This window comes from Oculina patagonica, chromosome 13, assembly GCF_052425735.1.
Source record: "Oculina patagonica isolate OP01 chromosome 13, crgOcupat, whole genome shotgun sequence".
In the NCBI taxonomy this organism is placed as follows: domain Eukaryota; kingdom Metazoa; phylum Cnidaria; class Anthozoa; order Scleractinia; family Oculinidae; genus Oculina; species Oculina patagonica.
Window position 1 is genome coordinate 36,164,186 of NC_135770.1, and position 26,596 is coordinate 36,190,781.

Consider the following 26,596-nt stretch of genomic DNA (forward strand, 5'->3'; position numbering starts at 1 on the left):
CGGTGAATAACCAACTTTCTGGTGATCGTATTGAAAGGTCTCTTGCGATTTTGGACTTTCTCTGAGCTGCGGTCGTATCTGTTATGGCAGTTATGTTAAAAACAAACCACCGTCTGTAACTGCGAAGGCCAAACGCGGGTGGATAACTTGGAAATTCTGTGCTGGTTTTGTAGCTATTTTAATAACAAAGTTTATAACTGATAATCAGTGTTCTGCAGGTTTACCCGCAAAACGGGTAACAACAAAATTGACAACGAGATAAAGATACAATATGCGCTGTTATTGCCGACCTATAGTTGAGCCCCGCTATTCAAACGCTTGCTGTGGTCGGGCCCTGCACAGTATTTTTTTTAACTGATAGGGCCGTCCCCTTTTCTTCTCCGTTAACTGTCAAATGCGTTTCCTAATTTTGGGTCGGTAGGATAAAAAAAAGAACTTAAAAAAAAAATTAGGAGCAATCTGGAACTAAGAGCCTGGAAACAACGAAACGTGGTCACAAAATCAATATGGCGGCAATGGAGAAAGAATGTGGTGGTTAAACTCAGCCGAGAAAAGCGAAAACAGATGCATTTTGCGAGCATCCACGACTTTCCAGCAACCGCTGGAATAGCAAGTCTTTGATATTTTGAATATCACAACCTTTTTTTTGGAAAACCCCAAAATTTGGGTCGGTCGGACGAGGGGGGGGGACGGCCTAGGGCATATAGGGGGGCTTTTCCTGTCTTTTGTTGTTGGAGTTCGGTTATATTTTTTTTTCACGGTTATCTTTGTCGCTGGTAGGGTACACGTTTATGGCTGTTCAATCTTGCGGCCAAAATATCATCTGATTTTAGCCAACTCGGACTATTACCTCGTCGTCTAAGTATCAGGCGATATTCCGCGCGATTTCCCAGGAATAATATTCCCCACTTCTATATGCATCAGGTGACGTATTTAGCTCAATCATGGGCGAAAAATTTACATGAAATGGACAATAAAATTCAATATAATTATATAATCATAATGCTTTATTGTCTTCTGTTAGTACAAGGTTAAATTTCTTACATCGTTTTTCGCATTAACAAAATGCGAAGAACATTTGCATGTCAGAATGCTAAAACTTTACATAGCCCTTCGCTTTTCTCCCCCCCCCCCCCCCCCCCCCCTTAAGATTCATTTGATTCCAGCTTCTGCCATTCAATTATATCCTACCATTTCACATTTCGTGCATAACATATATGTATTAAAAAAATGTAGCATTAAAATGTATTAAAAATGTATAAAAATGTAGCATTAAAATGTATTAAACTTACAAAGAATGCATTGGACTATGCGAGCTCGTCGCTAAACATCAGGTCGATAAGGCACTACCATCTCAAACATCTTCATTATGTCTACGCTTACAGGTTAGTATACGTAAATGCACATTTGCTTTTGATTTTTTTGATGCTTGTAATTTTATATTTTAACTTTTTTAACTTGACTTTTTAACCTTGTAATTAGTTTTACTTGAGGACCTCCCTGAAAAACACGTTAGGTGACGGGAGCCTCCTCTTGAAATATTATTTTATTATAATTTATTATCATTTTTTTATTTTGCCATCTTGTATTTAATGTTCAAGGCTTATTCATGAAGTAAACGTTACAATGAATGCAACATTAATTTGCTTCACATCTTGATAAAAAAATTAATGTGCGCAAATTAACAAACGGATCACTGACATGCTCTGCTTTATAAGCAGGTATCTTTTAAACCTAAAGTTGTTCCGGCCATTGTAATACGTACGCAAAATGTTCATCCTTACTTCAGAACCAAAGATGATTTAAAACACTAAATGAGCAGTTTAAAATGTAAACAGTCTAAAATTTAACAAACTAACAACCTTTTCTGCTCAACAACAGCATTAATAGAAAAATGTTCATCTCTATGGAACTCTTTAATCAAGGCTATTGATTTAATTCAATGTGGATATAAAACTGCAATTGTTTAATGTTCGCCAGCCTGAAAGACCACAACACAAATTAAAATTTTAACTTCGGGCTAATAAATTTTGACAGCAATTGTAGTGGCTGCAGACACTCTCGTTTCTCTTTCTCTTTTTTTTGCCTTCAGGACATTCTCGTACTTAACACCTGCCGGTAGATTCTTCTTCATCCATTTTGTTCCTTTCTCAGCAATCATTTCCCATTCATCCTTCTGATCCAAGAACTTGCCCATCAACAGCACCAGAGCCAGGGCAGTGGCCCATAACAGCTTCCCTTCACCTGTGTCACTTGCAATCTCTTTTGGGCATCCTTTGATCAAAGCATCTCTGCTTGTACCGCACAGGGACACCAGTTGGTCTGTGAGTTCCCATGAACCTGAGGCTTTCTGTAGAGATATCACTGACATGGCTGCTGCAGATTCTTTCTTTTTCTGAGACACGCGGTCTGGAACAGAAGGAGGGCATGAGGACTTGGCCAAATCTCCTTTAAATCCTTTTGCCCTATCCGGCAGTTCTTCTTCCTTTGCCCGAGGAACAGCACTTTCGACAACTGAAGCTTTAGCTGCTGAACTACCAAACAGCGAAGAGAAAAATGCTTTAGGCGTTGCTTTCTTGGGTGAAGATGTTGTTTTCTTTTGTGGACTGGTAAAGCCAAAACCACCCTTTTCCTTTCTTCTAGTTGGAAGTGCACAGGCTCCTTTCAAGACTGGTGAATCATAATACATTTCTTCGTCTTCAACAGAGCCAAAATCTGCATTCATGGCTAGGTCTTCGTCAACAGCATCATATAAGCTAAAGCCCATATCATCATCAGAACTGCTGTCGGTTTCATATAGAGCGTCTTGGGCTCCATAACAAAACATTGGATTTTTCAATGGACCCGACACTGGCTGGTGACTATCCTTGTCAATCGCAACAAACGACGTGAACTTCGAAACCACATTGGCTGCTTTACTGACGCTTATAACGGAATCTTTCATCGACTCTTGTTCACCGTTATTCCAATGTCTGCTTGTATCATGATACTCGTCTTGTTTTTCTTGAATGAGGCACTTGGCGTAAAGACAGTGCAGAGTTCCATGAAGAGCCTGATCATGATCCTTTGCGAGCGTGGCGGCGAAATTTATCACGTGATCAATCGCTGCGCCTTTCTGACCAAGTGAGCCTCGCAATCTAGCCTGGGCCTTAACTTCTTTGCCAGCCACGGTAGCTTCACCTGCAGTGTTACCATGGGATGGCTTGAGAAGACCAAATACCACTAGTCTGTCTCCGCTGAAGAGTTGAGGGAGGGATGAGGGGATCTGTTGCACAGTCCAGCCTTTTTCTAGTTCCCAGCTTACGGAGACATCTGAGATGACCGGTTGCAGAGCACGCTTCAGTGTCTTGATAACCTGTTAGAATAAAGTGGAAAATATATAAATTCGTGGTTTGGCATTAAGAAAGGTTAAAGTTCTCTTCGTTCGCCGTTTTTTTCCGCACCCCAGAATGGGAAGGGCGATGACCAAATGGTCAGTGCGCTGGACTCCGGATCGAGCTGTTCGGGTTCGCGTCCTGACCGGAGTCATTGTGTTGTGTTCTTGGGCAAGACACTTTACTCTCACAGTGTCTCTGTTCAGCAATGTACATGTGTATAATTGGGTTGGCTGGCAAATTTAATGCTGGGGGTAACCCTGCGATGTATCCCATCCGAGGGGGGAGTAGGAATACTCCTTGTCGCTTCATGATACTGAAATCAGGATAAGCTCCGGCTAAATGGGCCACTTGGCTCGATCGCAGACTTTGACCCTACATCAACGAAGGCTCTGGACTTGATTTTAACAACTCATTATAAAGTTGCCATTTGTTTTTAGCTTGTCCGCGCGCACATTTGAAAAAGTTTGACAAACTGAAAATAACGCCTGTTGCCGAAAATACCAAATGTAAGACGATTATCCTTTTAGCTCCTAATCAACATACATGTTCTCCATTTTGGTCTCCATCCATTTCGTGCAGAACATGTTGGGAGAAATTTCAACATCTTGTTTATTTCTCTTTGACGACTACTTTCTTAATTCTTCTTCTCTGGAAGAGCATTCAACTGATGCGTGAAAGGTCATACTTTGACTCCTGTTGCGACAAAACCCGATTTTTTTTCTGAGTAGCTTATACGCCGCATTAAGTTACATCTTTCCCATCTCTTTTAAGTGTAGCATACACCGTCATTTCACGCCAAAGCAGCGTTTGTTTGCTGGAACGCGATCATTACTATTCTGTCAAGGGAACTGAACTGTCAAAAATATTTTATCAAGGAAATTATACCCAAGATCGTTGGGCTTGTTGAGCCAACTATTTAGAAAATGTTACTGGTAGAAAGTTATCCCTTCTAGGTTCTTAGAAGGTTACCCTCCATACCGAGCCACCCCGGGTGAGGATACTTTCTATACAATTCTTTAAAACGGCAACATGAGAAATCACACAGTCGGCTCAAAAGGTAGGGTGACCCTTGGTGGAGCCAAATTATTTATATTTTTGTCCGGGCACTGTCCTTTTCTTTAAAGTAATCGCGAGGCAAAGTCGGAGCTTATAGGACCATAGAGACATAGAGAGCGCGCATAAAACTAAGAGGGCCAATTTTTGGTTCTGTCACGAGGAACAATTTTCCCTACGAAAAACGCTTGCTTACCCCTCCTCCTACCAGGGACAATCTTCTTCATATAAACAGGTTTTTAACAAGTAAGATCCTTTTGCTTCATCTGTTTACTGGCAGAGCATGCTGGAAATACAAGTTTACCGGTGACTTATGGTTGTGGTTGTTTTCATATCCGTTTTAGACTTGTGATATATTTTTTAATAGCTCAATAAAATCACAGTTTCAGATTTTTTCAGCCTTAAATACAATTAGCTTTCCTTCAAATTTTAACTCTATAATTCCAACGTCTATTTTAATCTGGATAAGATCAACCGCAAACAAAAACATATTTACCTTCTTCTTTAATCAATAGTTTTGAATTATTAATACATGTAATTCTAATAACCGTGAGATAAGCACCAAAGTTAATAAAGCCACCGCTTTTATTTCCTAACCTTTAAATTACTGCGGGAATAACTGCAAGACATCTAAACTGATCATGATCTCCAAACAATTCTTTACGTTCTTTGCGATACAATGTGTTCCAAAACATCACGATAACCGAGAGTTTGTTTTCACATTTCAGTTACATTACAATAATCTACATGATAACGTTGCCTAAAAAGGATGCAGCTTTTAAAGCCTTTTACAGTCCAGGATTAATTTGAACTCCAACTGTAGTAGCTGCAGTCTCCATCACACTCTCGTACTTAACACCTGCCGGTAGATTCTTCTTCATCCATTTCGTTCCTTTCTCAGCAATCATTTCCCATTCATCCTTCTGATCCAAGAACTTGCCCATCAACAGCACCAGAGCCAGGGCAGTGGCCCATAACAGCTTCCCTTCACCTGTGTCAACTGCAATCTCCTTTGGGCATCCTTTGATCAAAGCATCTCTACTTGTACCGCACAGGGATTCCAGTTGGTCTGTGAGGTTCCATGAACCTGAGGCATTCTGTAGCATTATAAGTGCAATGACTGGTTGAGGGTCTTTCTCTTTCAGAGACATGCTACTTGTAGAAGGGAGGGACCGAGGGCTGGCATAATCAGGAACAAAATCTTCGCATTCATCCCACTTTGACTTGCGTTTACGTTTGGCCTTCTTCTTAATAGGTGCAGTTGTTGGGCTTCTGCTTCTGACTCTGCGTCTGTCTCTGTCTCTTTCTCTGCCTCTGCCTCCGCCTCTGCTTCCGCGTTTGCGTCCGTCTCTGTCACCGCTTCTACTTCTGCTTCTGCGTTTGCGACTGTCCCTGTCTCTTTCTCTCTCTCTGCCTTCGCTTCTACTTCTGCTTCTTCGTCTGCGTCTGCACCTGTCTTTGTCTCGGCCTCCGCTTCCGCTTCTGCGGCTGCTGTATCTGCCTCCGCTTCTGCTCCTGCTTCTGCTTCTACTTCTGCTTCTGCTTCTGCCTCTGCCTCTCCATCCGCTTCTGCTTCTGCTTCTGCTTCTGCTTCTGTCACTGTCACTGTCGACCATAAGTACATCGGGATTAAGTAACGGTCCTGATACAGGCTGGTTACTGTCTTGATCAACAGCCACAAAAGACGTGAACTTTGACACTACATTAACTGATTTGCTGATGCTGATAATGGAGGTTTTGGCTTCTTCAAACTCCTGTCCACTTTCACGTCTTTCGCTGTGGTCATCTTGCTTTTCTTTTATGAAACTCTTGGCTGCTAGCTGATGAAGAACGGCATTTCCTTTGTTTTCAGCATCAATGCACGGAGTTGAAAACGTCATCAAATGCTCTATTTTCTCGCCTTTTTCAAGCATTCCTTTCAGTCTCACTTCATTGTCAGCACCTTCATTTGCATTTTCCGAGCCCTTGAGGACACCATACACCACAAGCCTGTCTCCACTGAAGAGTGGAGGGAGAGATGAGGGGATCTGGTGTACAGTCCAGCCACTTGCTAGGTCCCAGGCTGTGCTCACGTCTAAGATGACCGGTTGAAGTGCACGCTTTAAAGTCTTGATAACCTGTAGGTAAAAAGTTAAAAACTATTGCCATTATTTATGTGCTTTTGTTTCGATTTTTTTGTCTGACGTAAAACAATGCACTTTCAGTTTTCGAGGTCTTTAAAAGAACTCAAGAACTCGGAACTCAAGAATCACTAGCAAAGCGCGACCCTCAAAAGTCAAGGGTCGTGTACCTGTTATATCGATAATTTTATTTTGAAGTGGGGGGGGGGGGGGGGGGACTGATGAATATAACGCCCGTATTGCTTTCCTTTATTTAATGAAGAAAAGAACACCGCCCTCCCTTTTTGTCGAGTTTAAGAAGGCCCACATTCACTTTATTAGCCCCTCCAGCTTTTCCTAATAAAGTTTTACATTTGTGTTTCATGGATGAAATCCTAATTCGAGACCATTTAAATTCACTCAAAACGATAATTGCAATTTGCTTTGATGCAGTCTGGTCAAACATCCCCAGCATAGTGTTGCAAAACGCATTTAGCGTATGGAAATGCGCCATATAAATACCGTTATTATTATAATTATTAATATTATAATAATTATTATCATTGTTATTGTTATTATTATTATTGTTATAGTTATTGTTATCATTATTATTATTATTATTATTATTATTATTTGGGACTCTCCCATGAGTGAATGGAATAAAACCGAGGGTGTTGCTATCTGCTCAAAAGTGTAGTACACTAAGGCCACAATGTAAACTATTATTGGAAGCTACATCGCTAGAGAGAAAACCCTACTTTCTTCAAGTAGATCACAAAATAAAATGCAAATAAGGAACAAATTAGAATAAGCAAGACTCCATACAAGACATTTTCCCAAAAAAGTGATGTCCCTATTAATATCTTACTTCCAAGGAGTCGCTCAGTCACTTCGAAGATATTTCATTTCCATGCATGGCACTACACATTTTTTAAAAAAGTACACAACAATTATTTGGAACTTTAAGCGCGTAAAATACTGCGGATTTAAGGTAACCCACTCACAATAAACTTTTTTGACATTTTATTTATGCAACAACGTACCTAATTTGTCGGTAATAACCTTTCTTAACCTTTTTTAGCAGTCGCTATCATTGTTTATTTTCAGTGTATTATTACATCTTTGATATTTTCTAGCTTAGCTAACTAACTTATTTTGTAAACCGGATATTAAAATGACTTAAATAAATTTCTCATCCATTTAATTGTTATCCATTTCATTTTATGCACACATTTATGTTTTCTAATTGCTCATATAATTTTAACCATCTTCGCAATGAGTAAGCAGTTTAAGCAATTGCTTTTCTTATCCGTGAAAACCAATTGAATTATGGAGCCTGGAGGTCAGTTCTGCTTGTTTAACTACTCCACATGTGGGATATTATAATCCACTATTGACCGACTCATAATATATCAAGGCCTCATAGTTCAATTGGTAGAGCAAGGCACGCGTATCGCCGTGGAGGACACGGGTTCGATTCCCGTTCTAGACTCAATTTTTTTTCATTACTCACATCGCTAATTCATTTCATTAATTCAGCCGATTGCTTTAATTACTTACATCGCTGATTCATTTCATGCTTATGCCGCAGGTCGTATATTCATTACAATTTTTACTAATAAACAGCATTAGACAAATTTATTCTTGGAGTTATATATGATCTCTATAAGTCCGACACCTTACATGAAAACAATCTTAGATTATTCTGTCATGACATTTATCAGAACTGTCACTATAAAGACAATTCAGTCATTAACTTAGCCGATTGCTTGCATAGCTCCAAGCCTCTTACTCTCCAAGACTTATTTGAACTCCAACTGCAGTCGCTGCAGCCTTTAGGACGTTCTCGTACTTGACACCTGACGGTAGATTCTTCTTCATCCATTTGGTTCCTTTCTCAGCAATCATTTCCCATTCATCTTTTTGATCCAAGAACTTGCCAATCAACAGCACCAGAGCCAGGGCAGTGGCCCATAACATCTTCCCTTCACCTGTGTCAACTGCAATCTCTTTTGGGCATCCTTTGATCAAAGCATCTCTACTTGTACCGCACAGGGGCACTAGTTGGTCTGTGAGGTCCCATGAACCTGAGGCTTTCTGTAAAGATATCACTGACATGGCTGCTGGAGATTCTTTCTTTTTGTGAGACATGCTGCCGGGAGCAGGAGGGGGGCATGAAGACTTGTCCAAATCTCCATGAAATTCTTCTTCCTTACGAGAACTTTCAAAAGCCATGTCCAGTGAAGCGTCTTCCAAACAAGCGGCTGCCGGAGGAGGAGGGCATGGGGGAGAAGCACATTTTACTGCTGCTGCCGGTGGCGAGGGAGGAGGTGCTGAACTTCCAAATAGCGAGGAGAAGAATCCTTTAGACTTTGCTTTCTTGCTTGGTGGCTTTCTTGAGAGGTACATTTTCGTACTGCTAAAACCAAAACCAAAACCACCCTTTTTCTTCAGCCGGCCTGCAGAATGTGCATATGTGTCCATACCGCCACCAGCTAGGCAATATGACATACTCATCAAAGGTACAGAGTGTTTAATCAGTGGTCCTGATACAGGCTGGTGACTGTCTTGATCAACAGCCACAAAAGACGTGAACTTTGACACTACATTAGCTGATTTGCTGATGCTGATAATGGAGGTTTTGGCTTCTTCAAACTCCTGCCCACTGTCACGTCTTTCGCTGTGGTCATCTTGCTTTTCTTGGATGAAACTCTTGGCTGCTAGCTGATGAAGAAGGGCATTTCCCTTGTTTTCAACATCCATGCACGCAGTTGAAAACTTAATCAAATGCTCTATTTTCTCGCCTTTTTCAAGCACTGCTTGCAGCCTCACTTCATTGTCGCCACTTTCATTTGCATTTTCTGAAGCCTTGAGGACACCATACATCACTAGCCTGTCTCCACTGAAGAGTGGAGGAACTGATGAGGGGATCTGCTGCACAGTCCAACCACTCGCGAGGTTCCAGGCCATGCTCATGTCTGATATGAAGGGTTGAAGAGCACTCTTTAAAGTCTTGATAACCTGTTAGTTAAACGTCAAAAAACTGGCTCAGTCTATATACGTTTGTTAGTCTTCTAAAAATTGGAAAGTGTTTTGACGTGATTGCCATATAAATCTCGTTTCTACGTTTCAATACTCTGATGAAGCTCATAGCCAAGTCGTTTCACTTCCAAGATGGGGTAGAGAGAACCTGTCCTGCAGGCGAGGGTTCTTGAGGGAGCAAACTGATGCAGCTAGGATCTTTATCAGATTATTAAAAACATAGAAACGGATGTTTTTTTTCCTTTTATCAGATTGGTTCAGGATAAACTAATAAGAAGCGAAGAAGAAGCTCAGGCGTAGGAACCAGTTGCCGCATAGCGCTAAAGTCATGTCTGTTCTTTCATCTCTGATAAAGAATAGCTTTTCTATCAAAACGAACCTTCAATAATTTTAGCTGTTTTATTGTTACTTTTACCAAGACTGGCATCGTCAGCATGTTAAGATTTGGTACGTTAATTAACTATGTAAATTTGCACACTGTAAAGTGACACAAATATTACGTTTGTAACATTTTGATTAAAAAAAGAAACAATTGCCGCCTGTTTGTTACTTATGATATGTTTATAAAACTATTCGTCCAACTATTCGTCCATTTTCATTTTGTTTGAAATTTCCAATCGTTCTACGACCGGTTATAGTTGTTGAAACATATTTCACATTCCATTTACATATTGCATTGTATTGCCCAAATATTCCTTAAAATTTATTTTGTTAGTCTTAGCTCCGATTTTGATATTGAATGACATTTTTTCTCATGTCACCGACACAAAAACTTCCAACATAGTTAATAGAGTGAAATGGTTAGAAAGCCCGGCAAAGTTCTCTGTTGTATGTTTTTGTTCGCTATTTTGGAGGTTAAACCGTGCAGAAAACCTAAAGAAATACAACTGATAGGTAGTGACGTGTGCTCATGCAACTAACCAATAGAAACATTGCGATAATGTAATTTATGCATTGTGCATGAGGGCAACAAAAAAGATGTGCAGAGTCGTGAACCTTCCAACCTAAATCTTGGCCTCTTTCATTGCTCCTTTTATGCTTCCCAACCATTTCCTTCTATTAAATTTCATTCCAGTTGACACTAACAAGTTCTGTATTCAGGACGAAATTTCACAGGAATTGAATCCATATCAAGAAGAATGGAAAAGTGCGATTTAAGTACAAATAGGATTGACTGACATTCATTTATTTAACTAACTCAACCACGTCACATTGACTGAAGTTCCGATACAAGTTTCTCTTGTTATAGGTACCTTTTTTTTAACATGCTTTACACACAGTCCTTTTTATACAGTTGCTAGTGAATGGCCATGTATTCCTTTTACCACGCAGCAATAACTACTGCATTAATGGTTGTGCACTCTGTGCAAGATAAATAATTGTTTAAATTGATAACAATGAGAAATTAATTCTAAGGGGATATTCCCTTTTCTTTTACATGAATCTATTCTTTGAGTAGTCATACGGTGTATGAGAACCTGATGATTCCAACACAAATTAATTACTGTAACTGTTTAAGGTACACATTACTTCAAGAACATGAGCCATCGCTATTTATTGGTATGATCATCGTTATTTGTAGTAAACTATTCAGTCACTTAAAGTTTCAGTTCTTGATAGTTTCTTATCCTCTTACTGTCCAGGATTGATCTGAACTCCAACTGCAATCGCTGCAGCCTCCATCACACTCTCGTACTTAACACCTGCCGGTAGATTCTTCTTTATCCATTTCGTTCCTTTCTCAGCAATCATTTCCCATTCATCCTTCTGATCCAAGAACTTGCCCATCAACAGCACCAGAGCCAGGGCAGTGGCCCATAACAGCTTCCCTTCACCTGTGTCAACTGCAATCCCTTTTGGGCATCTTTTGGTCAAAGCATCTCTGCTTGTACCGCACAGGGACACCAGTTGGTCTGTGAGGTCCCATGAACCTGAGGCTTTCTGTAAAGATATCAATGACATGGCTGCTGGAGATTCTTTCTTTTTCTGAGACATGCGGTCTGGCGCAGGAGGGGTATATGACGAGCTGGCCAAATCTTCATGGGATTTGTTTGCCCTTGGAGCAGAACTTTCCATAGCACTGTCAAGTGACAAAGCAGCATTTACCCAGCGTGGAGCACATTTTTCAGCCTCGCTTTCACTAATGCAAGCTTTTACTGGCGGCGGGGGTGGTGCTGAACTTCCAAATAGCGAGGAGAAGAATCCTTTAGACTTTGCTTTCTTGGATGAAGATTTTGCGAACGGTTTTGGACTGCTAAAACCAAACCCTCCCTTTTTCTTCATCCGGGGTGCACGAGCCATATCGAAACTGGCACACTTTAGGTTCAATTGCATGCCAATAGCTGCGTGTTCAAACGAAGGTACAACGTGCTTGCTCAAAGGTCCTGACACAGGCTGATTACTGTCTTGATCAACAGCCACAAAAGACGTGAACTTTGACACTACATTAGCTGATTTGCTGATGCTGATAATGGAGGTTTTGGCTTCTTCAAACTCCTGCCCACTGTCGTGTCTTTCACTGTGGTCATCTTGCTTTTCTTGGATGAAACTCTTGGCTGCTAGCTGATGAAGAAGGGCATTTGCTTTGTTTTCAACATCCATGCGTGGCGTTGAAAACTTAATCAAATGCTCTATTTTCTCGCCTTTTTCAAGCACTGCTTGCTACTTCACTTCATTGTCACCACTTTCAGTTGCATTTTCTGAAGCCTTGAGGACACCATACATCACAAGCCTGTCTCCACTGAAGAGTGGAGGAACTAATGAAGGGATCTGCTGCACAGTCCAGCAACTTGTTAGGTTCCAGGCTATGCTCACGTCTGATATGAAGGGTTGAAGAGCACTCTTTAGAGTCTTGATAACCTATTAGTTAAACGTCAAAAACTGGCTCAGTCTATATACGTTTGTTGGCCTTGCAAAAATCGGAAAGTGTTTTGATGTAATTGGCATGAAATTTTCATTACTATGTTATTATACTCTAATAAAAAAAGATAACTAAGTCCTTTCACTCCCGAGACGTGGTGGAAAGAGCCCCTGATGTAGGCGAGGTTTTTATCAGCCAGTTGAGGGAGGAAACTAATCCAGCTAAGATCATCACCAGATGATGAAAATATAGAAACAATTGTTTTATTCCTTTTTTTATGAGATTGATACACAATGAAAATGCAAAGAAGTCAGATTAAGACATTTTCTTTCATGCGCGTTCGAAAAATCAGTTACCCGCCAGAATCTCAGCTATTTTATTATTATTATTATTATTATTATTATTATTATTATTATTATTATTATCGTCAGCATGCTAATATTTTGGTAAATATTAATTGACTATTGACTATGTAGTACCAATATTACAAGTTTGTCAAATTCTGATTAAAAAACATTTGCCATATGTTTGTTACTAATGATATGTTTAACAACTACTGGCCCAAGTGTTCCATTGTCATATTGTAAGAAATTGACCAATCTTTCTACATCGTTGAAAACTGTTTCACATTTCATATACATATTGCATTGTACTTAAACTTTTTTCTGCTACTAAACTCCGATGTTTATATTGAATGATTTCAATGGTCAGTTAGTAAAGTACTGCCCGATATTTTTATTAGCCATACAAACGCCTTAAAATAATAATATTAAGCCCTATTAACACGGCAGAAAAAGTTTGGCACGCGGTATGGCTCGGATAAAATTGGTACCCGTACCAAAAAGAATAGCACTTATATACCCTGTTTACAGGTACTTTTTTCTACCGTGCTAAACTGCGTTAAATAATGTTTTGGGGCGGGTAAAAGGCTCAAAACCTTGGCCAGCATACGCGATTCTGCCTTAGTGCGCATGCTGCTATTTCATTTAAACTCACATACGAGACGCGCATCTTTTCGCCTTGTTCCCAGAAGACTAGAAAGGGGTAAAGGTATATGATTATTGTTCAAATGGCAGCAGTGATGGCTTGTACCTTCCCTATTAACGACAACGATTATTTATTTGTATTATTGTTTTATTCTCCTCGCATATTTGTATCAACTCCTTACATCATGTTCTTCCACGGCAGAATTTCAGTTTTCGACTCTGGACACTAACGATCACGAACTCAGCGACCAAAGAAGACTGCTGAAAGTCACGCTAGTTCTTCCATGAATGTTCATGAGATTTTCTTGGCAACTGTTTTCCTTTAAATACGTGTCTAAAACTTCGCCATGTCGATCGAGTGGAATTTTTTGCAAATTAATTGAACGAAGTTTCATAAGAAAAGAGTTGGTTGAGTACGGCTAATCGTTTACACTACACATTTTATTCGAGCCGGGTTAGATTTTCGGGAACGCGTACCAATTTTCTCTGTGCTCGGACTACCTCGCGACTAGGTCCGAGCACGGGTAAGATTTTGGTTTGGCACGGGTGAGGCAAAGTCGTTTACACAACAAAATCTATCAGCAATCGTGCCGAACCATTATTTTGGTACGCGTACCATTTTTACCCGAGCCGTGCCAAAAATTTGTGTACCATGCAGCAATAACTGCTTTACGTAGGGCTACAAAATTACAAATTGGTACACTCTATGCAAGACAAATTAACTGTTTAAATTGTTAACAATGAAAAAGTAACTCTAAGGGCATATTTCCTTTAACTGTTCTTAAAACTATTCTCCGAGTTGTCATACAGTGTATGAGAACCTGATGTCTCCAACATTATTGTCACCATTTAAGGTGAATTTTACTTTCAGAACATGAGCATGCTATTTCTTGGTATATTTATCACTTTTTGCAATAAACTATTCAGTCACTTTAAGTTTCAGTTCTTGCTGGTCATATTACTGTGCAGGATTGATCTGAACTCCAACTGCAGTCGCTGCAGCCTCCATCACACTCTCGCACTTAACACCTGCCGGTAAATTCTTCTTTATCCATTTTGTTCCTTTCTCAGCAATCATTTCCCATTCATCCTTCTGATCCAAGAACTTGCCCATCAACAGCACCAGAGCCAGGGCAGTGGCCCATAACAGCTTCCCTTCACCTGTGTCAACTGCAATCTCTTTTGGGCATCCTTTGATCAAAGCATCTCTGCTTGTACCACACAGGGACACCAGTTGGTCAGTCAGTTCCCATGAACCTGATGCTTTCTGTAAAGATATCACTGACATGGCTGCTGGAGATTCTTTCGTTTTCTGACACATGCGGTCTGGCGCAGGAGGAGGGCAAGGGGAGCCTCCATGGAATCCCCCCATAGCCATATATGCTGCAGGTGCCGGTGGCGGTGGAGGTGCAGAAAGTGAAGATATTCCCCCACCAAAGCAAACTGCTGCCGGTGGCGGTGGCGGTGCAGAAAGTGAAGATATTCCCCCACCACCCGCTGGTGGAGGTGGAGGAGGGGGAGCTGAAGAGAAGAAGCCTTTAGACTTAGCTTTCTTCTTAGATCCCGCAAAAGACATCCCTAGCCCTTTCGCCACTGGCGCTGACATAGCTTGATAACTCAGGGCCATTGGCATAGCTTGATACAGGCCCATTTGATAAAAAGGAACAACATGTTTTCGTAAAGGTGCTGATACAGGCTGCTTACTGTCTTTATCAACAGCCACAAAAGACGTGAACTTTGACACTACATTAGCTGATTTGCTGATGCTGATAATGGAGGTTTTGGCTTCTTCAAACTCCTGCCCACTGTCACGACTTTCGCTGTGATCATCTTGCTTTTGTTGAATAAAACTCTTGGCTGCTAGCTGATGAAGAAGGGCATTCCCTTTGTTTTCAACATCAACGTGCGTAGTTGGAAACTTAATCAAATGTTCAATTTTCTCAACTTTTCCAAGGATTCCTTGCAGCCTCACTTCACTGTCACCACTTTTATTTGCATTTTGTGAACCTTTGAGGACACCGTACACCACAAGTCTGTCTCCACTGAAGAGTGGAGGGAGAGATGAGGGAATCTGTTGCACAGTCCAGCCACTTGCTAGGTCCCAGGCTATGCTCACGTCTGAGATAAACGGTTGCAGAGCGCGCCTTAAAGTCTTGATAACCTGTTAGTTGAAATTGAAAACTGGTTCAGTCTTAAGAGGATTTTGATTTTTGAAGTTATAAGAACATGCAATTATCAGTTAAATTATGAGCTCATGGATCAATGTTTATACAGCATATATTAAAGCTATTTGTGAAATTCAACTTTGGAACTGTAAATACTTTCAAACTTTGTGAAGTATGAATTATTCATTTTGTCCAAGGCATTTTAAAACTACACATCCATGCATGATTAAACTTTCCGTTTGACAAATAGCGGTAATTCATTGTCGTTTTCATTTTGATTTTTAGCGCAAATAATTGCAACAATGAGTTGTTTATAAAGACGACAGTTTAGTGCAAATTGGTTTTTAAAATAGCATTAAAACATCCTAAGTGTGGTAAAGAAAGAACGAAAGTCACTGACATTTAATTAAATATTACAACTGTGATGCGCTTTATCCTGGCAAAGGTGTATGTCTAAAATCAGGTCTCTCTTGTTTCAAATGACTGAACAACAGTAGCTTTATCACATTCTACAGACTGCCACACTGTTCATTCGCACTACTAATTTCTTTTTCAAGTAGCAATTGAATTAAGTTACGGACTTGCAGATCAAGTGGCCTTATTAAGTGAGATTGAGATATTCCAGCCGAGGTAAAATTTATTGTTACAGCATACACCGTTTTGCTGATCAATGCATGATGGAACTACATAAATCTTTTGTTTCATACAGTCTAAATATGAGTACCAGTGAGTCCATTACAGAATAAATGAAGAAATATCTTCAAAGAAAGCATGTCTTGTGGAATCATGTACCACTACTTGGACAGATAAAATCATTCATTTAGGCAAGTTCACGCCAAATAATTCTTCATCCAGAAATTCACATCCTTTGAGGTAGCTGTTGCGGTGCAGTGAGGTGGTTGTCGTGGTGCCTTTGTAAATAAATGTACTGCGGATGCTGTAGATGCTACTGCTGCTAGCGCTGCTGTATTTCCAAACATTGCCATTGGCCGAGACCATTACATTCAAGATGACCCTTGACGACCATCTTTCTTTAAGAAACGTGGTAAGCACAACTCAACCACATTTACTTCTGGGTGCTGGTGCACTTCTAAACAGTGATGGATGGTAGAGGCTCTTTGGACTTCATTTTCTTGGGAAAGATTTTGTTGTTGGGTGAAGCTAGATTTTGTTTTGTACTGCTAAAACTTAAACTGCCCACTGCCTTTTTTACGAGCAGTGAATGCACAAGCTGGTCAAGGCATATAAGGTTGGACATTTTTTAAAACGCTTTATTTTTTTACAGCACATTACATTGCTATCATTAACACTACTTACAAGTACAAACTATTAAGCTAGACATACTTAAAACTTTGCACTGATAAGAAAGTAAGACTCTATATGGCATGAACTTCGAAACTTGATATTCACCAATTTAATATGTTGATTACAGGGAGCTAGGTTTTGATTGTTTAAAACACCTGCCCATTGTTGTGAGTGGCATTGTGGTCATACTGTCTTGATACGTCTCTAGTAGTTACACTTGTACCAAGATCTTCTCAATCCTCGGGAGAGAACATCTGGTAAAAGCCATTTTGCTTGCTCAAGAGATAGAGTGTTGGAGAGAAAAAGATGCCATTCGTGCTCAGATGATATTTCAAAGCCTTAACCCTGCTGTCAAAAATGGTGAAAAGAGAGCGCACTGTGTTCAACATGTACAAGTGATCGGCATACGCATCAGATTTGCAAAGTTTTTTCGCACATCTGTTTACTCACAGACATGACTCTTTTGAAACATTTTGTACATGTACTAACAATTGTACAAACTGTATCTGCATGTAGAGCTCTAATTCACTTATGTGCGTGCAAGACAAAGTTTGCATCATCCACATGCAAATGCTGAGATGCTGTTCGTCAACCAATCAGAATGGCGAACTGAGAGAACTTGGCCAGATGTATGAAAATCAGTGTAATCGACTCACACTGATTGAAACTCACAGTTTAAACAAAGAAAATTGCCATTTCTTCCAAAGGGGCAAGGAATGGGTCAGAAGCTATTCCACTGAGTTACAGGAGACCTAAGCATGTACAGAGTACTGACAAGAGCATATAGTTTGTCTAATCCCACGTTTGTCCACATGGATTACACTGTATATGTCTCTTATATAGATAAGGGCCACTTTTCAAGAGTAGGAAAAAATGTCTCTCAAGACGTATTGTATAGCATGCGAGTAGGCTTGTTTTGTCCAGATGTAGAAATGATCATCTCACTTTTTTCAAAAATATGTTTTGCAAGACTTCATGAAAATAATTGGTACACATACATGGGGGGAGTCTCATAACAGTGTAATCTGATGTAGGACACCAAAGGTTGGTTTTTGAGCCAAACTTTTGCTTCAAAATAGTAAAGAACTTTACAAATTAGTTCTGAAATAGGGTATGTTTTGTACACTCTTGTGTGTAATAAGGTGTCTTGTGTTAAAAATGCACAGGACTTGTACTAATTTTAAATGACAATTTTACGAAAACATGCAGGGTATCAATGATATTACAATGTAGCTGTAAAACAAGGTATGCGTGCCAAATATTTTGGTCTGAAATAAGGCAAGGTTCCAAAAAGCATGTGGGAGGTGCAGTGGCCTAATGGCTAGTGCCCAGGACTCCAGTTGAGCAGTCTGGATTCAAGCTCTGGCCGGGGTGCAGCATATGTTGTGTTCTTGGGCAAGACACTTTACTCTCATACAGTAAAAACCCGCGTATAAGAACCTAACATTTAAGAACCTGTTAGGCTAAAATTTCATTTTTAAGCATCCTTCACGTGCACATAAGAACCATTTTAGGCTTAAATTCTAAAACAGGTTCTTATTTTCAAAAAAGTAAAAATTATCTTCTCAAAAATATAAGAATTAAAAAATCTTCTCAAAAATATATGTGACCCTCCATGGGAAAACAGGGAATAAGGTGAACGCACGCGCACGGCACGCTCGCACGTTTAAACAAAAGATGCGTGTCTCAACACGGTAGCACCATGTAAGTCACTTTCCTCATTAGTAGCAAAGCTATTGTTTTTCCTCGCACGCTTAAAACAAAGGAGCGTGTTAAGACACGGTCATCGTGTTTCGGTGACATGGTCTTCTTAACACAGTTATCCTGACATGGTCATCATAACACGGTCATCGTGACACGGTCACCGTGTTAATTAATGCGTGCAAAATGTTAACACGATGACCGTGTCAACAAACCCTAACTTCCCCGGGGAGGGAAATGATCGAGCAATTTTATCACTATTGTTCGTACTTACACTGTATCAGGGAAGCTTAGTTGTTTCCAATTCCATAAGAGAAAGAAAACAATAGGACTTTGCTCCGGCTTGAATGTGCCAAAAAGCTTTTTTAGCCTGCGCGGGCGGGTGGATTTCCACAAGTCTAGCGTGTTAAAAAATCTACCGTGTTGAGTAGTCTAGCGTGTTAAGAAATCTACCGTGTTAAGAAGCTTAGCGTGTTAAGAAATCTACCGTGTTGAAAATAACCATGTCAATCTACTGTGTTATAAAACAAAGCTCTACCGTGTTAGCCAAATGCAAACAAAGGCCACAAGCACGTTGCTGGAAATCAATTGTTTTAATCGCATAATCGCACGATAAGCGTGTCGTGTTAGGACCGTGCGAACATGTTGCTTCCGTGCCGTGCGCGTGCGTTCGCCTTATTCCCTGTTTTCCCGTGGAGGGTCACATATTTATAACACAGTCTGTTTTTAAAGAGGAACTTTGACATTTTATCATGTTATGTTGTTTTGTGTACAAGATTTATTGGGAATTATAGTGAAGGTTACAGTATAGGTTTGATTTTAACAGAATCAGATTAAAATAGTAAGTATTTTTGCTTACCGAAGCCTCCAAGAATACTGTTATTGGACATTAAAGACCAGATCATTTAAAAATTCTACTTTATTTCTTGAACAAAAGAACCTAATTAAGAACCTAGTTAGCCTAATTTTACACTAAATACCATTTTGTATAAGAACCTGTTTAGGCTAACTTGAAAAAACCTAGGTTCTTATACGCGGGTTTCTACTGTAGTGCCTCTCTTCACCCAGGTGTATAAATGGGTACTGGCAACATAATGCGGGGGGGGGGGGGGGTACCCTGCGATGGACTAGCATCCCATTCAGGGAGTCAGGGAGGGGTAGAAATTTTCCTAACTCCTTAATGCTACAGAGACTGGGATAAGCTCCAGTAAGTATGGGCCATGCACTTGGCCTGAGGGCCCCCCCCCTCTTCCTCCAAAAAAATTTAAGGAGTATGCTTATTCCCAACCCCTGGGACAACATAAACATATCTCATGTGCCTAGCTAGGACAGTACTCAGTCTTGTTCTCGTTACGTTTTGTTCTTTTGCAATACTACCGGTATATGTATATTTTTGGTCATGCAAATAAATTAAAGTTTGTTGTTGTTGTTGTAAAAATGCTTCACATAGAATACAGTGTAAGCCACAATATTTTAGATTATTTTTCTGATTTAATGAAGGAAACCTCAAAATAAGAAGTAATAATAAACTGAAAATAAACAAGATTGACATGGAATGTAAATGATATCAGCTAAGCTGTATAGAAAAAGCTGTCATTATCTTAATGTGCAGGTGCTAATCATGCATAAAATTATGCGCAGTATGGGAAGCGCAATGCAATACCAGCGAATTACCCTTAAGAGCAGCCACATATCTGTAATTATTATTCAACAAGTGCATGCGCTGCCCATATATGGTCAAAACAGATATCCTGCGATATACATAGGTTGCAAAGATTTGTCCGAATTCTTGTAAAACGCTGCATAATTACAGTTTTTCTTTCTGCAGAATGTGCTTCGTTGACAATTTGTTGAATAACAAAACAATTATCCTGCTCAATCTTGCGGAATATCGTCTGATTTTAGCCCACTCGGCCTACGAACTTGTCGGCTAAGTATCAGGCGATATTCCGCGCGATTTCGCAGGATAATTGTCAAATATTAACCAACTTATTAAGCTAGAATGTAGGTTCTAGTAGATAACTACTGCTACAAAACCATCATACAGTGCCTGTTAAATATTTATAAAATTTCCCGATCAAAGTCCTTGAGACTTTGATCGGCAACAAGTGAAAAATGCCAACAAGTAAAAAAAAAATTCTCAAGTGTGATCTCAATACAGTATACAATTTTCCAAATTTTCCAAATATTGGGTTTGGCTTGGATGGATCAACATCAATTCTTGACAACATTTTTACAAACATGTTTGCAATCCATCTCAATCATCCCAGCATTTCCTTTGTGTTCTGTTCCCCCCCCCCTCCCCCTACATCTTTGATTTGGAAGTGATCACAAAAAAATCACTCCTGATACCACTTCAGACTATCCAGAGATAATTTTTAAAATTACTTGAAGCCTATTGGACATAACATTTAATGTACAGTGTATTCCACATTGCATTATAACATAGCTATAGCAGAGCCCCACAATCAATTTCAGTATACGTACAGTGTATTTCGTAAGCGTGCACAACCCTCCAAGTTAAGACCATTTTAGTCGCCATGGTGACTACAATTTTAGAGCTGGCAACTAAATTGGAACCGAAGTCGCCACCCTGGCGACTAAAAATGAGAAGAAGGATTGAAAGCGTGAGCTTAATGTAGCGGCTAAAATTTTTCACTGGCAACCAAACTTAAGCAGTCATAAGTAAAAAAATAAACTTGGAGCGTTGGTGCATCATAATCCAATATAGGTCACGCTGATGGTGTGAGTAAATCACTTCACCAGAGATTTATATTCTTGCATGAATTGTTTTGATGTGCATTTCCACCAGCAATGTTATACCTTATTGTTACTTATTTTCGCAGGACTTGATTTTAGTGATTTTCACAATTTCAAAAAAAATTGCGAAATTAAAGACCCGCAAATTTAAAATTGGTGTTAAACGTTCTTTTATTGTATTTTTTGTGTTAATTTCATATTTTTGGCCAAAGCGTGAAAATTAAGTCCTGCGAAATATGCCTCCTCCTTTTTCGCGAAATTAAGTTCCTGCAAAAATAAGTAACAATAAGGTAAAACAATTGGTTCATGCTTTTAGCTTTGCACTATCCAGTGATGGTGCACACATGAAGTTTGGAGAGCAGTCAAGAAACTAGAGTTACATGTTCACTCAGTCATCACCCAACTCTTACGCTTCTTTTCTGCTCTCCAAACTTCCTGCATGCACCATGACTCAATAGTGCACACTAAAGCATGAACCATTTGTTAATTTACGTCATTCATATGTACCTTGGACTGCAGCCGGTCCTCCTGAGCAGTAACAAACTCTGCAGTACCCTTGCCAGCTCTGGCCACACCTTTCACCAGGGCAGTGGACGCTCCTGATCCAATACCAAATGTGAAACACCTGCAATAAATAAACAACAATTACCCAGGTGAGAAGTATAAGGACTAACATTGGTTAACATATCACAGGGCTGCAAATAATTTTTTCACTTGAAAGGACATATGTCCTACTAAGACACCTGTCCATCTTGGTCGGACAAAATAAAATTGTGGTCGGACAGATTTTTATTCATCGTTGCCATAAAATGATTTTCAATCCAAAAATTGTCCGGACATCATGTCCGACCACACTTGAGATTTCGTCGAACATTAGCAAATTTTGGTTGGCCAATGTCCAATGTCTGACTGTTATTTGCAGCCCTGTATCATGAAATTTAACCCATGGAAATTCCATTACATGCACTCACATTGGACAAAACACATCAAATGCTACAAATTGAACAATGGGTATCAGACAATATAACCCATTAGATTTTATATCCGTCACTTGATTTTATAGAAGTGCAATTCAAACAAACAAAGTCATTACTTTTAAGGTCTAACTTTTAAATCAAATCACATTGTTTACACAATTATTATGAAAACCTATCAACTTGCATTTATTTCATCCGCAACATGTTATAACCACATGCACTGTACTGGGGCGGGTCCTAAATTTCGAGAAGGGGGGTTACATAGAACAAATGAACCACCCGCCAAAGGCAGGCCCATTTGGGGGGGGGGGGGGGGGTCCGGGGGCATGCTCTCCCAAGATGTTATTTTGCCTTGGGCGTCATACTGCGATATACATTTCATATACAAGATATGCAATATGCATTTCAATAAGGCCTGGCATTTAAGCTGGAGCTCTGGTGGGTATTCTGTCTTGAATTGCCAGTCAAAATTAAAATGGCTCCCCATAGAGACATTTTCAGCTACATTGTGTGCCGGGTCCCTGAAAATATCCAAACCTACTGCACAGAAGGCCATTGGAAATTACAAAAGGGGGTCGGGATCTCAAAAGTCAAATTTTTAGAGGAAGTATGAAACTTAACTTGAATTTCTGGAGGTGTGGGAGCATTGACCAAGGTCACCACACAGAAAGTCATTGGAAATTCCAAAGGGGGGGGGGATTTCAAAAGCCAATATCTTTAAAAGGATGTAAACAGTGTATGAAACTAAACTTGAATTGAGGTGTGTGTGTGTGTGAGGGGGGGGGGGAATTCAAATAAAACACCTTCCATGGGGGGAGGTAAGGATTATTTTTGGAAAAGTAATTGGGGGGGGGGTACAGCAAACTATGGGCAAAAATGAACAAACAAAAAATAAATCGGGTGAAGTACAGGGAAAATGGGACATTTTTTGCCTACCAAGGAAGGGGGTTGGATAAGGGTTGGGTAATATTTGGAAGCCCCCCCCCCCCCTAATAATAAATGAAATCCACCTAAAAACTAACAAAAAATTGATACCTTGCAGTGTTGGAGTGCTTCTGCACCAGATTTATAACTTGCTGTGTGTTGCCAACTTCGCCATCAGTCAAAAGGAACAGCTGTCTAGGGTGTCCTTTGACGAGGGGCTGAGAGAACACCCACTCCAGGGGCCGCAGGATTTCTGTACCACCCAGATCAGCTTGCATGGTCTCCGCCAGTTTGGTAGCTTCCTTCAAATTTTCATCATTGTACAGCTTACTCTTTTTAAACAGAGTCGTGTAACTGCTTCCAAACCCCACTACATTAAAGTAGCAGCCATCCGGCAGGCTTTTTAGGAACAAAAGCAGCGTTTCCCTGGCGCTGTTGTTTTTGCTTCCGCTCATACTGCCACTGCGATCAACCACAAACACAAATTCGCCTTTTTCCGACGATTCCGAGCTTTTAAATTCTGGGAAGAAATTCAGCATCACAACAGGGCTTGCCATGAAGCCTTCCTTATCTTCCTTTCCTTCTATTTTCGTTCCATTCTCCACGATTGCTTGTGGCTTGAATGGTTCTCTCGTCAAAATGTGAACGACAACATCTTTGTTGAACTGGTGGGCCTCGGCCAGCGTTACTTTGGCTTGGGTCTGATCATTGTCGTCTATCTCGACCTTAAGGGAGTTGGACGAGGAAGAAATCTCGCTGATGGCCGAGATTGCTTTCACTTTCATCTCAAACTCGAACGAGTAAGGTGAATCGACAGCTGCAACTCGCGGAACTTGTGTGCTGAGACTTGCACCACTTTCTTGTGGCGAGTACCTGGGGTTCAAAACTGTTGGCAGCACAAAAAACACTCGACCTTCCGCCTCAACTGCAAGTTCTGTTACAAAACGCAGTTCTACGATAGCTTCCTTCTTGGGCGGTAAATTTCCAACGCTTATCTGGAAAATATCTGAACTTTCGTCGCTTTCCTCCAACAGAAAAGCGCTCTGGCCGCTGCTAATGGCGTCGTCGTAGGTGTCCCGAGCTTCTTGCTTTTCTTGCACTTCTGCGACGATGGTTCGACCATCAATTGTTGCTTGAAATCCGCACACGGCTGCTTGTTCATCCAGTGGAAAGATGTAAATGGCCTCGATAGGATTTTCATCCTTGTTCGTGTACTTCATGGTCGCCAACACATGTGCGGTGAATCCTTGTACATCGACTTGAATGTTGATGCTCTCCAAAGGAACTCTTGAACCATTTTTTTGCACGAGCCCAAATCTTCCAGCCATGTTGAAAATTCTTTACCTACAGACGACTTATTCTGTTAAAAGAAAGCAACGATGGGTTGAAAACTGCACACGTAGGCTTGAAACTACAAGTAACATCGTTCCGAATGAGGAACTTGCTTTTATTAGCAGCTGATTTGCAATGAGTATTTTGGGCTACATTACGTCACTCTGTCACGCTAGTGAACGAATCGAAAGTGTAGTTGCAACATTTTCGATCGAAAATTGAGGACGCCAGGAAGTTCATTTCTCTCTGGATAACAAATTATGTTCAACGGCTTACTTTTCAATGGGATTTTTTGCTGTTATAAGGTCGAAAACTTTCAACTGATTCTTGACGAGAATCATTGCACGTTCAAAGAAATTCCAAAGCATTATTTTTAGAATTATCATGTCACATATTCGAAACTTGCTGAGTGTTGCGAAAGGAAAAGTTTTCCTTTTGTAGTTCAAAAACGCGCGCTCAGCGAAAATAGGTCTCACATCAAGTTATAAAATTTTGGGTGTGCAAATTACAGTTAGATAAAAGAATAAAAGATAAGAGTTTCTGGTGGTGCAAACATATTATATTGTCCATGTTTTTTCTCAATACACGTGAAGCGTGACTCTCGATCCAGCACTTGTTACGCAAATTTCCGCTTTCACATTCTGGGGAACGGAAAAGTTGTGGACGTGGCACAAAACGTGCACTATTTGAAAAATTTACCTCATAGTAGTGATCACGGATTGGATTATTTTCAAAACCCAAATTTTACATCAGTGATCACGATCAGATCGAGTAATATTAAAGTGGATCTTGACACATCGCGCTTGGCTACGTCACGCTTATTTTTCCTGTGTAAAACTCCGGGTAAAGGTCCGGATTGAAATTCCTTGGTAAGAGTTCTCTTGAACCATTCTCGATCATTCTTCACATTCGTTAGAGCATAACAATGCATTTCCAAATACAAAGGACAGCATTAAAATTATTTTTTGTTTGCCAGGTTGGTTTGACAATTTACGTCACGCGAATCGGCTGTACGTCACGCAATTTTTAATGATTACGTGACGAGGAGAAGAGAACTCTAACAGTTGGAGAGTTGTTACATATTTTTTTTGCGAACGTGATTGGCGCTTTCAATAATCGTGTACGTGTGGCACTTAATTTCTGCGGCTTACAATTTTTGCGATTTTTGCTTTTTTTCGTGATCGGCAAAAACAGTTACCGGAAAGAAAAATTTCCGCAAATTTTTCTCCGAAGAAAAAAACTTATTCCATAGTGAGATATCAGTTCATCTTTGCACATGCATAGTGAAAATATAAGCTCATTTTTGCACATGCATCGAAAATTATTTTGGTGCCTATTAAAACGTTTTTCTTTTTTTAAAATATAGTTGTGCCGTAAACGAAAATGCTTGCAGTTAGCCACTCGAGAACAAGACGTTTAACTAGAGACACTCTGAATATTTTGATTATTAATCAAACAAAAAAAATGTTGCAATTTCAGTTGAAATAGCCTTCCTGAAAATGCCTGCTCAGTCGCACGCTATGAAAACCGCAAAAATTATTTCCTGCAAGAAAAACCATTCTTTATCAATCGCAAAAAAATTCCGCTTAATACAAAAAAAGGCCAATACCCAAAATGAAACTCCCACCGCAAAACAATTTAGTGCCACATAGTATATCAAAATCAGCCTTGATACATCGGAGACTACGAGTAGCCTCTCTTTTGCTCTTTAAAGGGACGAACGCGAAAGTAACGAGAGAGCGAACGCGATATACAAACAGCAAAAAGCCGCGAGTAGCACAGATACTGGAAGAAGACGATTTTTGAGCAAAAGAAAAATAACATGTGTACAGCCACCCACTTCAGGGACCGCGGAGACCATTTTAAAGTGGAAAGGCTAAAAAAAACCTGGCATTAGTCTGCCTGGTATTAGCCTGGCTCAGTGTTCCGCCATTTATTATGCATTTACGCGCCATCAAAGAGAGACGGCTTGCATTATACATCAGAATGTTTGGGAGTTTTCTGCAAAAATAAAA

General features: G+C 40.1%; 1 protein-coding gene and 1 pseudogene across 2 annotated transcripts; both read right to left on the bottom strand.

The window, feature by feature from the left end:
• Window positions 1–4,917: 4,917 nt before the first annotated feature.
• Window positions 4,918–7,551, bottom strand: LOC144635630 (von Willebrand factor A domain-containing protein 5A-like). The gene is made up of 3 exons (XM_078494717.1): window positions 7,534–7,551; window positions 6,069–6,547; window positions 4,918–5,981 (listed from the first exon to the last, which is right to left on the bottom strand). Exons 1-3 carry the CDS (start codon window positions 7,549–7,551, stop codon window positions 5,219–5,221), a joined length of 1,260 nt encoding a protein of 419 aa, XP_078350843.1. The 3' UTR covers window positions 4,918–5,218.
• Window positions 6,899–25,044, bottom strand: LOC144635631 (uncharacterized; annotated as a pseudogene). Its single transcript, XR_013567386.1, has 6 exons — window positions 23,361–25,044; window positions 21,856–21,973; window positions 14,380–15,578; window positions 13,432–13,465; window positions 11,207–12,430; window positions 6,899–9,550 (listed from the first exon to the last, which is right to left on the bottom strand). The product of XR_013567386.1 is annotated as an uncharacterized LOC144635631 (transcript).
• Window positions 25,045–26,596: the final 1,552 nt, after the last annotated feature.

Excerpts from the sequence above, each read along its gene's own strand:
- LOC144635630 (XM_078494717.1), bottom strand. Across the intron at positions 5,982-6,068 it reads AACCAGCCTGTATCAGGACC|AGGCAGAAGCAGAAGCAGAA; the intron begins GTTACTTAATCC and ends ATGGAGAGGCAG.